The following is a 17,600-nucleotide window of genomic DNA, read 5'->3' as shown; positions in this document are numbered from 1 at the left end:
CACAACACAATCCCCAAGTAAGATGTCTGCCTGTGGGCTTATCCCAGAGATACATCCATGGATTCATATTTTTTAAGAAGGTCCTAGGAAAGGACAAAGCTTTGAATCCACAGGACAGTGTGATGGTCAGCTCTCTGTGTGGGATCATGCTGCCCCTCATAGATGGCTGGGCAGTGCCCCAGGAAGAGGACAGGACAGGGCAAGGGAAGATGAGACAACTGGTTCAGTGTGGGCAGGACCAGGACTCCAAAGATATGGGTTCCTATCCAAACCCTGTCCTTGATTGCTAGATCACCTCAGGCACATCATTTTGCCTCTGTGAACCTCAGTCTTGTCATCTGTAAAATGGTGATGATGTGGCTGTCCTACGGTGAGGGGGAAAGAAGAGAAGAGACCGTCAGTGGCACATCCTGAGAAACGCAGGAATCTCTTAGTAAGTCTCCGATCATGAATGGCTTCTTTCTGGGGCAGTGGGATTACATAACTTGGATTACCTGGGAGAGAGGAGCCTAGGATAGTGGTGTAGGGCTTCAGCATCAGCCTGTCCAAGTCTGAATCCTGACTCTACCACTTACCAGCAGTGAGGTCTTGGGCAAGCTTCTGCACATCTGTGCCTCCGTTACCTCATCTCTATCACAGGAACCACAATAGCACCTACCTCATACTTAATCTATGCAAAGTGCCAGGACCAAAAAAAGGGTGTGTCTGTCCAGGCCTCCTCCCTCCACCCACCCTCCCTCCCTCTCTTGGATATGCCAGTCTCCCCACCACCAAGTGGGAGGGCTGAGGGCCATGGAACAATCCCAAGGAGCCAGCAAAGAGCATGAACAGAGGTTGTTTGCTCCTCTTGGGAAGGCAAGTGCCTGGGACTTCCTTGTGGTCTGACAGTTTGCATCTGCTCATCTGAGATGCCCCAGACTTGCAGCGGAAGGTTTGCTTCAAAGACCATTTTATCAGAGCGACAGGGAATATACATCTGAGTATTTCGTAGTTACGTCCGCATTGCTTATGATTTCTTCCGACGCTCATCATCAGAGTCGGAAAGGAGGGAAGTGGGGCAGGCTGGGTAACATTTTGAGTAGCAGCAACGTGACAGAGCCTGCATACACATTGACTTGGCAGATCTGAGACCCGTTGGGGAGTGGCATGTGCCCGCGATCATCCAGAGCCAGGATTTGACACTAGGTCTGATTGATCCCAATCCAGACCGTGGCCTCTGGGAAAAGCCAGAGAAGGGATGCTGCCAGTCCATATGGCCAGGCAAGGGCCGCCCTCTCGAACCCTAAGTCTCCAGCCCAGAAGTGTGTTCTGCTGGGAGGCAGGAGGGAACCAAGGGTTTAGATGTGTGATCTGGGCCATTTTCCCAGCAGCCACATCCAGTGTAAAAACAACCTCAGCAAAGGACATGGAGGGTCATTTACATCTTCTTAGTCACAGTCCCTGAATGGACTTGGATCTCAGTGGAGGTCTTCGTCTCGCCAAGCAGGGTAGCCTGCCACCATTTTCTTCTCTGTCCTTCCCATCTGGTTCAAGTAGCCTTGCCCCACTCCTTAGGGCCTCCAGAGGATAGCAGTGAGCAGAAAAAAATCTTAGCCAGCAAGGCCAAGGTGCTCAGGCCTAAGGAATCCTCCCACTTCCTCACCCCACCTGTGCCAAAACTCCACCATGGGGAGGTTTGCCCCGGGTAGAGTCCCAGGCTGGGGTGCGGGGGGGACATTCCTAGGGCTCCTGTCATATGCCAAACACTGTGGTAGATGCCTCAGTCTGCATGTTATCTCATTTAATACTCCCTCAAACCCTATGACGTAGAGATAATTATTCCCATTGTGCAGGTGAGAAAATTGAGGCTAACAGATATGTTAAGACTTGCCATGGCCCCAAAGGAAGTCATAGCAACAGTGGCCACTTACTGAGCAACTGCTCTGTGCCAGGTGCTTTGCTGAGCCTTTTCGAGCATGATCTGATTTGCCATGTCTCATCAAATCTAAGACAGCAGCAACTACCAGGGTCAGCATTATGTTATGTGCCGGTAAGAAAGAAAACCACTACTCGTTAAACTATAACACAGTGCTCAGAGGCCCTGATGTTAGGGTGTGGGGAAATGTGTATTTCATAACCAATAAAACACAGATATTCTCACAGCAGTGAACTATGTATTATTACTCACCATTTATAGATGGGGAAACACAGACAGTAAGTAACAGGGCTAGGACCCAAACTCCGGTCTACCTGAGCCCACAGCCCAGTCTTTTAGCCAGACAGTGCCCCCTGGGTGTTGACTCAGAACCTGCTCTGTTCCAGCAAGCTGACGCTCTCCACAGCAGACCTGTGCGGTGGGACCCGTGTCCTCACGTGGCCTTTCCTCTGTGCATGTGGAGAGAGAACTCTGGTGTCTCTTCCTCTTCTTTTTTTTTTTAATTTTTCACTGATTTTTAGAGAGAGAGGAACAGAGAGGGAGAGAGAAAGAGAGAAACATTGATCGGCTGCTTCCTGCACCTTCCTTCCCCGACAGGGGATCAAGCCCACAACCCCAGCATGTGCCCTGACCAGGAATTGAACCAACAACCTTTTGGTGCATGGGATGACACCCAACCAACTGAGCCACACCAGCCAGGGCACTCTTCCTCTTCTGATAAGGATAGTAATCCAATCAGGATAGGGCCTCCACCCATAATAACCTTGTTTGACCTTGACTGCCCCCTTACAGGTCCTAGCTCCAAATACAGTCACACTGGGGGTTAAGGCTTCAACATACGGATTTGGAGGGGACACAGCTCAGTCTGTAACAGGTGCACATGACGGTGAACTCCCGAGGCCAGTGGCGTATTGATCTTTCCATTGCAGTCCTTCCGAAGGGTCAAACATTTGAGATTACATCTACCAAAGGGCACCGTCTGCCCAGCCCCCTTTGAAGCATTTCATGGATGCACCCTGTAGACTCGTAACAATCCCTGGGAGCCACATAAGACCACCAGCTCCGCCATTCAAAATTGGAACCATTTAACGCAAAATAATGGTGTTTTAAGGTTATAAAGCACTAGCCTATGTAAGAAACGTGGTCCAGTGTGCTGACAATGGTGGCATTTCTAGGGACGGTGGAAAGGAACCAACAGACTGAAGGATAATAGGAAGTGATCGAGGGGCTTTCACAATTATAATGAGTCCCCCTTCCCATGAATATTAGTGATTTAGAGAATTATGGGTCATAGTGTGGTGTCACAAACAGTGTAGATACAAAGCAGTTACCTCCCTTTGGAAAATGATGTAAGATCCCATTAAGTGTGGCTCAGCTGGCTCAGGGCTGACACAGGAGGATCACACCTGAGAACTCTCCCTCACCTCTGAAAATTAAGTGGCCCAAGAGCATAAATGTTCAATGCCACATCTTTTTTTTTTTTTCAATTACAGTTTACACTAGGTATTATTGTGTATTAGTTTCAGGTGTACAACCTAGTGGTTAGACAATCCTATACTTTACAAAGTGTTCCCCTGATATTTCCAGTGCCCACCTGGCACCATTCATAGTTATTATTGACTACTAGAGGCCTGGTGCATGAAATTCGTGCACAGGTAGGGTCCCAAGGCCTGGCCGGCGATCAGGGCCGATTTGTGGGGCCCCTGCTCACCCCCACCTTGGCTGGCCTGGCACTGCCCACTCACCAGCCCCGCCCCCCACCGCCACCACCACCACCACCACCGGTCAGAGCCTGCGGGCTGGGGGCTGCTCCTGCATTGAGCGTCTGCCCCCTGGCGGTCAGTGAACATCATAGTGACTGGTTGTTCGGCCATTCGTTCCGCCGGTTGTTTCCGTTGTTCGGTCTATTTGCATATTAGGGTTTTATATAGATAGATGCTCTCTATGATGTACTTTGCATCCCCATGACTATTCTGTTACCACCAGTCTGAACTTCTGAACCCCTTCACCCAGTCCCACAATCTCTCTTCCCTCTGGAATCATCAGTCAATTCTCTGTCCAATTCTGCATCTTACCCTTCCTGAATCCACACATTTTATGCCACTGCCATCCCCACTGAAAACCAACAGGAAGGGGGTCATAAAAGATGCATGTTGTGGCAACTGCTCTGAGCACACAGGGCCCCCACGCTGGGCCATCTCAGGCTCGGGGGCTGCAACAGTGTCACCAGCCCAGGCTGCAAGTTCATCTGGCTCCTGGATGTGGGCTCCGAGTGGGGTCTGCTCCGCGGGCCTGCTGCCGCAGCAGGGGATCCCTAGGGGGAGAGGACACTGTGCCTCCTTCCGATGCCCTCACTGGGCTTTCAGAGGCCCCTGATGGAGGGTTGGGCATGAAATTGTTAAAGTGCTGCCCCCACCACTCAGGGAAACTACCTGATGCCCACACCCTGGTCCCTTTCTCTGACCCACACTTTCAGCTCTGCCAGTTGGAAAGGGGCCATTTGGGTTCTAGACTGCATCTCTGCCCTGCCCTTCCTTCCCTCCTCTTCCTCCTTTTTTCTTTTCCTTCTGGTTGCATTTCTAAGAAAATCCCTTGGTCTACCCCTGGGCATCTTCGACTGGAGTCTGGAAGGGGCCGTAGGACTGACCTCTCTCTATGCTGTTGAACCATTTCGGAGTTGCTGTGCACAGCTGTGCAGGGTGTAGAGTGCACAACAGCCAGACGTTCCACTCACTCTGACTAAAGTGTGAATGTCGTCCCCAGCACCTTATCATGAGGGCCCCCACAGGACTGACAAGTCAGGGGGAGAACCTGCCTGGGCCCTGGACAGGAAAAGACAAAGAGAGAGGCTGACGCAGGGCTGGAAGGAGTGAAGAAAACCGCGCAGTGCCTGGCCCACATCAGCCTGTGAGTAAGCGGCCAAGCTAGGACTGCATGACTCCAAGTTCATTCCCAGGCGTGAGGCCGCCTCCCCACCAGCATCTCTGCAACACTTCCTTCTCCCTGTTTCCACCAACAAATCACACACCCAGGCAATTTGCTGAGAACACACCGCCAGCAGCGCCGCCAACACTTGCCCAAGAAATTGTGTCCGGATGGAGATGTGATTATAATGATGCGTCGGCATGCACAGACACGCTGAAAACTCCCGCAAGGCAGCCTTCCGCTGGGCAGGGGCGGGGATGGGGGCGGGCAGGAGGTTAGCAGGGCTGTTTCCTGCGGGGGATGTATATTTGCCGCAAGGTGCAGGTGTCACGATCACAATCACAGAGGATTCTTCAGTCACCTGGGGTTGCTCCCTACACACTGAGCGCTGCACCCAGCACAGTCTGTGCTGCCAGAGGCTCCCCCTCCAGGCCAGGCCACTCTTTACCTCCACACCTTTGCCCCGGCAGTTCCCTCGATCCAGAGCACCCTTCCCACACCTGATCTGCCTATTGAAATGAACGACATTGTCATTCTAGACTCAGCTGAAAGGTGACCACTCTCCATAAAGTATTTTCTGATCCCCGCCCCTCCAAGTTGGTCTAGCCAGGCCTCCTCACTGCCTCCCCCCATCCTGTACCTGGTTACCCCATTAGAGCACTCGCTTTGTTGTGTGCATGCCTGTTCTTTCTAGACAGGGAGCCCCGTTCGTGGTTGTAGGAACCACATCTTATTCATCTTTATAGCCTCAGTTCCTAGCAGTGTTCCTAGAACAGATTAGGTGCTAAATAAATGTTTATTGGACACGGGAGGTGGGTGAGTGGATAGTGGATAGATGGATGGGTGAGTGGTGGATGGGTGAATGGGTAAATGAATAAGTGGATGGATGGATGGATGGATGGGTGGATAGATGGATGGGTGAATGGACAGATGGATGTGTGGGTGGATGGATGGGTGAATGGATAGATGGATGGGTGGATGGATGGTGGATGGTGGGTGGATGGATGGATGGATAGATGGATGGGTGAATGGATAGATGGATGGGTGGATGGTGGGTGGATGGATGAATAGATGAGTGGATAGATGGATAGATGGATGGATGGTGGATGGATGGATGAATGTATAGATGGATGGGTGGATGGATAGATGGGTAAATGGCTAGATGGATGGGTGGATGGATGGATGGTGGATGGTGGGTGGATGGATGAATGGATGGAAATAAAGCTGCAAAGGCTGCCCCATGACACCAAAACTGGAAGGGTTCTTGTAGAGCTTCAATACCCGGAGCCAGCAAGGCCTCAGGTGAAAGTAATGTTAGAATGAGGCAAGTCATAGCCTTTCAAAAAAAATCCTGTTGCTCTTTTGTATAAACATTTTCTGTTCTTGTTATATTCTCTCCACTCATGGACCTTATTGCAATGGATATAACCTAATTATTTTATTATTAGTCACAAACCATGGGTAATTCACTTTCTAAATTGATTTCCGTTGCTTGTTAAAGTGCTGCATCAGCTACTACTACTTAGTGTCCAGCCAGCACAACAAGCAACTCGTCTGTGATCTCAGCACAGAATCCTGATTGGGTAAATCCTGGTCCAGATGGTGCCAACACCAGTCTCGGATGCTCCCACACACAGGGGCAGGTTGGGTGGTTGTTCTTGCCAGGCAGTCTCAGTCTGTATTAGTACATCATAATTTTTATCTGGCATATGTGAATACTTAAGCATGTCTAGTTTAATGGGTTCTACAGATGAGGCCTCCCAAAATACATTTCAATTTCAAGCAAATGGCAGTATTTAGATATGTCTAAGACTGTAATCTGTGATTGACTGGTGATGTCTGCCATGTGCCCAGAATTGGGGCAGGAGGGGCAGTCACCTGGTTTGCCTTATAGACCACCACCTACACTACATTAGGTTATCTAGCCTGAACCCAGATGCTGCTGATGAAGAAGCTGAGTCCGCCTAAAGAGGACAGCGGGGTAACAGCGGAGCCGAGATAGAACACCTCCTGAACAGAACAGAGACCCCAGAAATCGGCCCAAGCCATTACGGCTCAATTAATATTTGACAAAGGAGGCAAGAGCATACAAAAGAGTCAAGACAGTCTCTTCAATAAATTGTATTGGGAAAATTGGACAGATGCATGCAAAAAAATGAAACTAGACCACCAACTTACACCATCCACAAAACTAAATTCAAAATAAAAGACTTGAACGTCAGATGGGCAACCATAAAAATCTTAGAAGAATCCGTAGGCAGCAAAATATCAGACATATGTCGTAGCAATATCTTTACCGATACAGCTCCTAGGGCAAAGGAAACTAAGGAGAAAATAAACAAATGGGACTACATCAAAATAAAAAGCTTCTGCACCGCAAAAGAAACCATCAACAAAACGAGAGCACGCCACATGGGAGAACACATTTGCCAATATTACATCAGATAAGGGTTTAATCTCCAAAATTTATAGGGAATTCACACAACTTAACAAAAGGAAGATAAAAATCCAATCAAAAAAATGGGCAAAGGACCTAAATAGACACTTTTTCAAAGTGGACATACAGAAGGACAAGAGACATGCTCAAAGTCACTAATTATCAGATGCAAATCAAAACGACAATGAGGTACCATCTCACACCTGTCAGACTGGCTATCACCAACAAATCAACAAACGAAAAGTGCTGGAGAGGATGTAGAGAAAAAGGAACCCTTGTGCCCTGCTGGTGGGAATGCAGACTGGTGCAGCCACTGTGGAGAACGGTATGGAGTTTCCTCCAAAAATTAAAAATGGAACTCCCATTCATCTCAGCAATCCCACTTCTAGGAATATATCCCAAGAAATCAGAAACACCAATCAGAAAGGACATTTGCACCCCTATGTTCATAAGCAGCACAATTTATAATAGCTAAGATTTGGAAACAGCCTAAGTGCCCATCAGCAGATGAGTGGATTAGAAAACTGTGGTGCATCTACACAATGGAATACTATACTGCAGTAAAAAAAGAAAGAACTCTTACCATTTGCAACAGCGTGGATGGACCTGGAGAGCATTATGCTAAGCAAAATAAGCCAGTCAGAGAAAGATAAATATCACATGATCTCATTCACTTGTGGAATATAATGAACATAAACTGATGAACAAAAATAGATACAGAGACATAGAAGCATCAAACAGACTGTCAAAACTCAAAGGAAAGGCAGGGGAGGGTTGGGAGGTGGGGTGAGAGATCAACCAAAGGGCTTGTATCCACACATATGAGCATGGCCAATGGACACAGACAATAGGGGGTGGGGGCATGTGCCAGGGGGCAGGAGTGGGCGGGAGAGGTAAATGGGGGGAAAGGAGACATGTAAAATTTTCAACAATAAAGAATTAAATAAGGAAGAAAAGAGGAAGAGAAGGAGGAAGAGGAAGAAGAAGAGGAGGAGGAGGAAGAGGAGAAAGGGAGGGAGGGAGGGAGGGAGGAAGGGAGGGAGGGAGGGAGGGAGGGAGGAAGATCATCTCCTGACCCCCATCAGGAAGGAGCCTTGCAGCTGGACAGAACCAGGTTAGAATCCTGCCTCTCCTGCTTCTTGGCCGTGTGGTGTTGGGCAAGTTACCAAGGTTTGCTCATCAATAAAACGGGGTAATAAAATTTAACTGGTAAGGTTGTCATGAGGATAAACTGTTCTATGAACCTGTGTAGGACTAGTATTTCCCATATCAGGGTCTGAAGAGCACATGTTCCTATCTCTCCCTCCCACTCAGTAACTCCCTCTGCTTCCTGCAGACCACAACCCAGGGTAGATCCTTTTTTCGTGCAGGCAGTGCAGGTAGTTATTAAAGGTGTAGCCTGCTGGGTTCCCATCCAGCTCGTCCATGACCAGAGTCACTTCAATGCCCCAGGCTCCCAGACACACAACAGAGATCCTAGAAGTGCCAGCCCCTGAGGTGGCTGTGAGGATCAAGGACATAGAGCACGCACAGTGCTTGCTAAGGGTCAGTAAACGCCAGCCGTGTCTATGCCCTCAATCAGTCCACAGCCCGTCTTTAGGGCAAATGGTCCTGTTCTCTCGGGGCCCTTGTGGGGACTGAAAGGGGCCATATTTCAGTCTTTTACGATGACTTGAGCTTCTTCCTGATGCCGTCTCTTCTGCTTTGACCTTGTGGGTTGAACTCTCCCTGAAGCTGGCAGAGACGGGAAGGGGAGGGGAATGGGTTGCTTCTCTGTTTCTGTGCGACCTACAAGGACATGTCTCCCCTGAGACTCCTTTGCTGCCTGTGTTACCAACGGATTTGTGGGTTTGACTTTAGGATTTGATTTGATTTTAACATTGTTTAAAAACAGCACAATATAATCATTTGTGAACATGCTTAAATCACTCGGCAGGATGCAATAAAAACATCAAACTGAAAATTATGGCTTAAAAAGCAGGCTCTGGTTTCTAGTCCAGCGGGGCGGGCAAGGCAGAAGTTTGCATTGCAGTGGAAGGTGGGAAAATGGGGTGAGTGGGAGGGATCCCAGGACACAGCAGGGGGACCTCAGAAGGGAACCTGGGGCCTCTCAGAGCACAGTACCCTTCAGACCCCACCCCTTACAGGTGAGACAGAGAAGCCCGGAGACGTTGTGTGGCATGCCCAACATCACACAGGAAAACCTAGCCCTCAGCTGGTCTGGGACTCATGGGATTCGGTGCCGAGCCCACCTCACAGAGCCCGTGGGCACCAACATGACGGTTCCTCTAGAGCTGCCTTCCCTTGGGAAAATACTTGAGAAGATGTCGATTCTGGAAAAGGTAGCAAAGCCATGAGGAGAGCGAAACGGGGAGAGGGACTAGGACTGGGCGAGGGGAGGGAGCTGTACTCTGATGCAGACCCTCCTCCAGCACTTTCTGGCATCTTCCATGTGTCCTAAGGCCCCGGGCAAGAGGCTTTCTGTGGAGCTTAACAATGGCCTGCTCTCACGTCCTGTCCCTATGACCAAACAGAGGCCGGAAGGTGTCAGCCAAGGGTGACCGCTGGGTCACACACACCTCAAGTTCAAAACTGGTAGCCTCTGAAGTAGCGAATACCTCAGGGCGATTCTTGTGCAGAGAGAAGGGTTCGGAGAGGCCCAGCCACCTGCTCCAGGTCCCCCGCTAAGTAAGTGGCAGAGCCAGGATTGGAACCCAGCTGGGTCTGACCACAGAGCATGTGCTCCTAGCCTGGCTGCTCTCGGCACACAGGGGCCAGGATCTCGGCCAGGTGGGTAAGTGAGGAAGAGGAGGAAGCCAGGCAGACCAGGACGAAGACCCTGACCTGGCCCAGAAAGGAGCCTGCAGGGGTACCCCCGAGCCTAAAGTGATTGGGTCCAGGTGGGCACCTTGTGCCATCACTGAAGCAAGAGGCCAAGTGGCTGCCATCACAAAAGAGCCAGGCGGGCATCAGGTGAGGTAGGTGGGCATCTCTCCCTGTCTCCCTCATGCCTTTCCTAACCTTTCCAGGAGCAGAATGAATATATGCTCATGCAGTTTCATCATCTTCTCAGCATCACCCCACACAGCAGCAGCAGCAGCATCCAGCCAAGGCCTCCGAGAGTGGGCTGCAGACACAAGGAAAAGGCCAAGTGAGCTTGGCAAGGGCCTATGGCTTCCTCCCTTGGGGCAGCTCAGACTGCAGGCAGGCCTTGGGCAGCTATGCTAACTGCAGCGCCACCTGCTGGCCGCCTCGGGATCTGTGGGCTGGGAGAGGCTGGGAGTGCCGGTGGCTGAGGACCAGCACCGCATGCCAAGGAAGCAAACCCCAGCTTCTAGTGATAAAGTGAAAGGACTGTAGAGAGAAGCCTCAAAACAGTGGAGCAATGAAAGGCAAACGCCGGAGTACTCAGTCACAAAAGTTCTGCCTTCTTTATTCAGTTCATAAATTTAAGCAATTATCGAAAGCCACCAACCACTTTCACGGCACAATGGAAAAAACGGGTAAGGGAGGACGAGCTGTCAAGCAAACGCAGGCACCTGTCAAGGCTCAATCCTGGGCATCTCCCCTCTCTCCCTGGGTGGCTCCGCCACCCACAGCTTCATTATACACCGAAGCTCCCCACACATCCATCTCCAGCCCAGGTCTCTCCCAGCTCGACCCCGAGATCCAGCTGCCTGGTGCCACCTTGGACGCCTGAATTAGTAGGAATCCTTCTCATAATAGACCCAAGTCAAAGTAACTTGATACCAAACAAGGCGGGAGATTTGCTGGTCTGTAGAACCAACTTGTGAGGAGAGCAGAGGTGGAGCTGGGCTATTTGTTGAATGAATGAAAGGGTGGGAAAACATGAAAGTTTATTAGAGAAAGGGGATGGGAGCTCAGACTTGGTGAGTACCTACTAGCTGCTGGGCACTGAACTTATTTAATCAGATGGGACTAAATGCTGGGGATGGGCGCAGGGGGCTGTGACGTTTACCCAAAGTCACACAGATAGTTCATGAAAGAATGGAGGGGGGGTTCTGCCTGGCTCATTCCACTGCCTCTAGTTCTTAAATCAAATAATAGATTTAAGGTCTATGATTAAACATAAGGGGCTTAAGCGACTTTAGAAGTCATTTCATTCCCTGGGTACCCAATGCTTGAATCTCTCTCTTCCCACCCCAGCCAGGTAGTGAGTAGCTTCTGCTTGAACACCACCCCTCGTGATGGGGAACTTACTCTCGAGATGATGCTTTTATTATGGAATCATGCGGGAGGTTAGAAAGTTGAGCCTGAGTTGTTCCTTCTTTAAGATTAAATACGGTCACGTGTGTAATGTGCCTATCCCAGCACTTGCAGCATCATAAACACTATCGTGCTCCCCACTTCCCTGATTGCAACGATTCTGAGTCAGTCTTTCCCTTGGGGTACCCGGAAACAAATGGAATTCTTCTTCCCCGAGACAGCCCTTTGGATATTTGAAGACAGTGCTGCGGGGTCCCCCGGAGGCATTGCCGGCCCCGGATAAACAAATACTCCAACCCGCTTTCAGACACTCACTGGCAAGCACGAGTCGATACTGTACACGCTGCAATTTCCCAGCTGCTGTGGTGTGTGAGGCTTCAGAAAAGCTGACGGGACAGGTGACGAGCCAGCTACAGCAGGGTGGTCGTGGGCTCTGAATCATGACCTCAGCCAGAAAAAGGGAAGTGGTTGACCCTGAGCAGACCTTGGCTCATCACCAGAGCCTCACCAGCGCCATGCTTGGTCCACCCACTGTGGGAACCTGTTTTAGTGGAAGAAAAAGAAATGAGTAGCCCCCACAGTTAATATTCATCATTTTAGACACACACTCCAGCTTTGCCAAAAGTCACTGTTGGTCCTTCCCAAATCCAATTAGTGTGCTTATGGACCCAGTATTGAGCAGCGTAGGAGACCTAATGCATTCTAATCATCGAACATCTACCCTTAAGTCCTTCCTATTTACAGGTGGGGAAACTGAGATTGCCAGGAGAGCAGTGAATTATCCAAAGTCATACAGGAAATCTGGGCAAAGGCCTGGTCAACTTATGCACTCCAAAGAAAGAGGAGATAGTAAAGCAAACCTACATGGGGAAAAGGGAAGAAGAAAGCAGCCATTAGATCAAAACAAAAGAGGAGAGCTCTGAGAAGTCCTCCCTGGCGTGCTTCTCCCTCCCTCCCACCGATTTCCTGCAGAGACAATGTAGTATCGTGTGACAGGTGCAAGGTTGGAGCCAGAAATCCCCGGGACCATAGGCTGGCTCTGCCACTGACAAGGTGTGTGATCTTGAACAGGCTACTTAACCTTTCTGTCACTCAGGTGCCTCGTTAATAAAACGAGCACAGGAACATCTCCCTCCAAGGAGTCCTATGAATGCTGAATGAGTGTGGAGACTTGGGGTTCTCCGTAATGGTGGGCTAGCTTATATCAGGCTAAGCCTCCTGGAACTAGGAATTATAAACTTTGGACAAGATATTTTAAAATGCTATTTGATGGGACTAAAGCAGGCAGGACCTGGAGGGTATTCAGCCCTTGAGGCTAGGGACCTGCACTGGGTGAAATACATATTAATTTATCTGACTTCTCCCTGGAGGGCAGGTCAGGTTCTAAGGGAATATTGGAGTAGAGCTCGAGCAGGAAGTAGCAGTCATTACGTTTAAAAAGGCCCAAGTCTGCCTGGCTGCTGTGGCTGAGTGGAATGAGCATCATCCCATGCACCGAGAGGTCACAGTTCGACTCCCAGTCAGAGCACATGTCCGGTGTGCAGGCTCGGTCCCAAGTACGGGGCGTGCAGAAGGCAGTCGATCAGTGTTTCTCTCTCAGATCGATGTTTCTATCTCTCCCTTTCCCTTCCTTTCTCTCTAAAAAAAAATCAATAAAAGCATAATCTTTTTAAAAGGCACAAGACAGAGTTCATGGTTCATGATTGCCAGAAAGGTTGAAAATTTGGGGGAAGAAAGATCCTAGAAAGGTGGAATCCACAGAGAGGGAGCTCCAAAGTGTTTCTATAAACTTCCCTAAAATCATAGACTGAACCTTGAACTTCATATGGATAGGGGTGGCACTCCAAGAAGCCCAGGACTACAGGTGAAAGAGCTGGGCAGTAATCTCAGCAGCTGCCAGTGCAGGGAAATCAGACTTTGTCATTCAGGTCCCACCAAGTTACACTTGATAAGTATCCATCTCAGGCTTTCCATTCAAATCCCAGAAGTGTCAGACCTTAGGAGTTAACATCACATTCCACGACTAAGGGCTATAGTCCAGGACTAAGGGAAAAACAAAAATATTACACCCATTCTTATACAAAGCCGAAACAGCACCTTCACAAAATCAAAGCGATTCACTCAATGCTGTTCAGTGGAAGATAACTGACCTGGAGCCACTGCAGTGATCTACAGTGTCCAGCATACAACAAAAAACGACGTGTCCTTCGCCATACAATCAAAACCTACTCTACACATGAAGAACGAGGCAAGATGTGAAGAGAAAAATAAACAACTAGTAGAAACAGAGCCACATATAACCCAATTTGGAATTTAGAAAACAACAACTTTAACATAACAATGATAAACACGTTAAATAATTGCAGAAAGAGATGTAAATAATGAGAGATTGGGGGGCAAGATATGGAAACTTTTTTAAAAAGTCAACCTGAAACTGAACAATGCAATGACCTGGAATTTAAAACCATTGGGTAGGACACAGTAAGTGAACACAGACTTGAAGACACCGGCCGGGGCTTCACATATTTTTGAGACTTATCGTTGGGCAATACGTATTTAGAATGATTATGTCCTCTTTTTTAAAAAAATTGTTTTATTGCTTAAAGTATTACAAAGGGTATTACATATGTGTCCTTTTTTTCCCCCCGCCCTTGACAATCCCCTGGCCTCCCCTACCCCCCAGTGTCTTATGTCCATTGGTTATGCTTATATGCATGCATACAAGTCCTTCAGTTGATCTCTTACCCCTCTCCCTCCTGCCCCCCAACCCTCCCTGGCCTTCCCGTGTCCTCTCGATGGTTGATCCTGTTACTGTGAAAATAACCCTCTCTATCTCATGCAGTATCTTTGTCTTGAAGTTTACTCTGTGTGAAAGACATTTTGTTGAGCTAAAGAAGCCAGACACAAAAGAGCACGTAGTGTAAGTCTTCGTCTATATGAAATTTGAGAAGAGGCGAAGCCAACCTATGGTGATAGAATCCCTAACAGCGATTGCCCGGGCAGGTGGGGGTTGACTGGAAAGGGATAGGAAGGAACTTTCTAAGGTAATTAAAAATATCCTATATCTTTTTTAATTTATTGATTTGAGAGAGAGAAACATCCATTTGTTGTTCCACTTGTTTATGCATTCATTGGTCGATTCTTCTATGTGCCCTGACCAGAGAGTGAACCTACAACCTTGGCTTATCGGAACGATACTCTAACCCAGGGCAAAAATGTCTTATTCTTTCTTGAAGTGGTAGTTACATAGATGTGTAGATTTTTTCAGAACTTGTTGAACTGTATGCTGGACATGTGTGCATTTTATTGTATTTTTTATTCTTAAAATTTTTTTAAGATGTAAAGGATTTGGCTTGGGGCTTAACACAGTAAGTGCTCACCAACCATTAGTTCCTTCATCCTTCACTCTCTTCATCCCCAGCAGGCAAGTGCCATAGGTGTCAGAACAGTTTGCAGTCATTGGGCCTCGGAGAATAAGGGACACGGTCCCCAAAGGAGTTTGTCCACAGCTGGCACTGGAGAGCTGCTCTAGCCAGGGCCAAGGATCATAAACAACACTGTGTATGCCGAAAGCCATTTCATCCCAAACCCTCCTCCAGCTCTGGAGGGTAGAATTTCCAAGAGATGGGAGATGGCAAAGTGTGGAAGTGACAAGATGCAGCATGTGTAAAAGGCTCTGTGAAGATCTGCATTTCTGGGAAGGTTCATAAGACAGGAGATAAGAATATTAATGTTAGAGCCAGATGTTGAAGGCATGTGAGGTCAGTGGAGTCTAGATTGTCATGAATTAGTTGCTCAGTAATTGTTGGTTGAATGAGTAAGTGAGTGAAGGAGGCGCTGAGTCCATCAAGGCTGAACCTCCAGGGCTGACTGTTGCCCCTTCTTCCTGTCTTGCAGCTCACATACCTGCCGCCTCCGTGGGGCGAGTGCCGATCCTCAGAGATGGGACTCGACTTCTTTCCTGTTTACAGCATCACCGCCTGTAGGATCGACTGTGAGACCCGCTACATCGTGGAGAATTGCAACTGCCGCATGGTCCACATGCCAGGTCAGTGCCAGGGAGGAGCGGCCACAGGGGACCGCCTGGGGCCTTCTTTGCATTTCTCACCCTAATGAGAAACACTTCCCCCGCTCCACGAGCATCCAAAGGGGTGTTATTTGGTGCCCAGACATGTAGAGAGCAGGCAGAAACATCCCACTCTAGCAACCGAGGCAGCTCCCTGGGGTCCTGAAGCTTCCAGATGTTTGGAGAACATTCCTCCCAGTGTTTGAGATGTTTGCTAACTGTTTGCTGTGTCCAGATATTTGGAGGCGTGCAATCGTTGCTTCCTCGTGTGGTCCGTGTTCACACATCCTGATGTGTGTTGCTTTCATCCAGATATTCCCCTTCCTGAACCCAAAAGTCCAGCACTCTTTCAAATGAAGCAAAAGTCCACCAGCCCGCCTGCACATGCCGGTGCTGATATTTCCGGTGTCATACTTACAGTGCATGTGGCCATCTCATCAGAGGCGGTCGGCTTGTCAGAGGCGGTCTTGCAGAGGGAGTGGGGCTGCAGAGGGCAGGGAGGAGGACCGGGGCTGGAGGCCTTGGCTTCTAATTCAGGTTCCTCCACTCACCTGCTTTGTGTCCTGGCCCAAGTTTCTAAACCTCTCTGTTCTCAGCTTCATTATCTTTAAAGTAAAAAAAAAAAAAGTTAGGCTAAGACATAAAAATGCTTTTAAAACTGCAGAAGTCAGTGGTTGTTGTGTTAGCATATGGGAGGAGGAACCAAAAACCCTGTGGACTGAAGACCTACTATGTGCCAGGAATTTTGCTCATGTATTTAACAGCTACTATTTCATGTTTATAGCATGCTTTATTTAAGTGTATTTAACGAAATCCTTATATTAGGCATTTAGTTCATTACCGATTGTTTTTTAATATAACCAATGCTGAAATGAACATCCTCACAATTAACTTCTGAATTATTTCATTAATAATCAGTAATTTATTTAGTAATCTAAGGTTAGAATTCTTGATTTTTAAAATTGCCTCTGAAGCCCTGGCCGGGTAGTTCAGTTGGTGCAGGGGTCCTCAAACTACGGCCCGCGGGCCACGTGCGGCCCGCCGAAAACATTTATCCAGCCCCCGGGTGTTTTTGCCGCCGCTGCCTGTCCTGCTTAGCAGCCGACTCGTCCCGGGCCCGCAGTGCGCATGTGTGGAATGTCTGAGGGACAGTGAACTGGCCCCCTGTTTAAAAAGTTTGAGGACCTCTGGGTTAGAGCATTGTCCCAAATGTGCCAAGGTTGTGGGTTTGATCCCTTGCCGGGAGCCAGTCCATCCTTGCTGTTTCAAAGGACCTGGCATATATGGCATACTGTTCTTAAAATGTTTGCTCACCTTCTTGGCACTATGTGTTTTAACCAAGGTCTCCTCTCTGAGAAAGGTTGTTTCCCCAGGTAGGGATTTTTTCTCTGAAGTCAGGGAGGGGATAAAACTCCTTAACTAAGTGCCAGGTGGGTAGTTAATCACTTTAACTACAAACAATCATGCTTAAGCTACATAATCTTTACTCCCTGGAATGGAGATAAGAAATCCCCTAACCTTTGTAATAGAGATTGATAGGATTGAATCAACTGGTATAAATACAGATGTAACAAGACAGCAAGAGACAGAACTTAGAATACAGAGCTTAGAACACAGAACTAAGAAGACAGAACCAAGAGAGACAGAACCTAGGCACAGAACCTACACAGAACATTCTCTAGAGACAGAAGAACTTCGCTGGAGAGAACATGGCAAAAGATCCTGGACAGAAACTGACCTCAGAACCTAGAGACAGAACCTAGTGAGAGAACATGGCAAAAGATCCTGGACTGAACCTGACTACAGAAATTGGCAAGAGAACCTGACTAGAACCTGGTGACTGAACCTGGCTGGAGAACCTGGACAGAACCTGGCTGGAGAACTTAGCGAGGGAACATGGCTACAGAACTTGGCTGGAGAACCTGGAGAACCTGGCTGGAGAACCTAGCAAGAGAACATGGACACAGACCCTGGCAGGAGATCCTAAGCAGAACTTCTCTGGAGATCCAGACCAGAACTTGGCTGGAGAT

General features: G+C 48.6%; 1 protein-coding gene across 2 annotated transcripts in view; it reads left to right on the top strand.

Moving 5' to 3' along the window:
- ASIC2 (acid sensing ion channel subunit 2) overlaps nucleotides 1-17,600 on the top strand; it is an 828,796-nt gene that overhangs the window by 798,087 nt on the left and 13,109 nt on the right. For both annotated transcript variants that reach the window (XM_036341928.1, XM_036341927.1), the window contains exon 4: nucleotides 15,402-15,552. In XM_036341928.1, coding sequence (XP_036197821.1) covers nucleotides 15,402-15,552 — 151 coding nt within the window. The remainder of the gene's footprint in view (nucleotides 1-15,401; nucleotides 15,553-17,600) is intronic.

The sequence above is a fragment of the Myotis myotis genome, unplaced genomic scaffold (genome assembly GCF_014108235.1).
Source record: "Myotis myotis isolate mMyoMyo1 unplaced genomic scaffold, mMyoMyo1.p scaffold_m19_p_17, whole genome shotgun sequence".
Taxonomy (NCBI): domain Eukaryota; kingdom Metazoa; phylum Chordata; class Mammalia; order Chiroptera; family Vespertilionidae; genus Myotis; species Myotis myotis.
The sequence above is the reverse complement of the archived record's forward strand: the minus strand, read 5'-3'. Positions and strand labels throughout refer to the sequence as shown.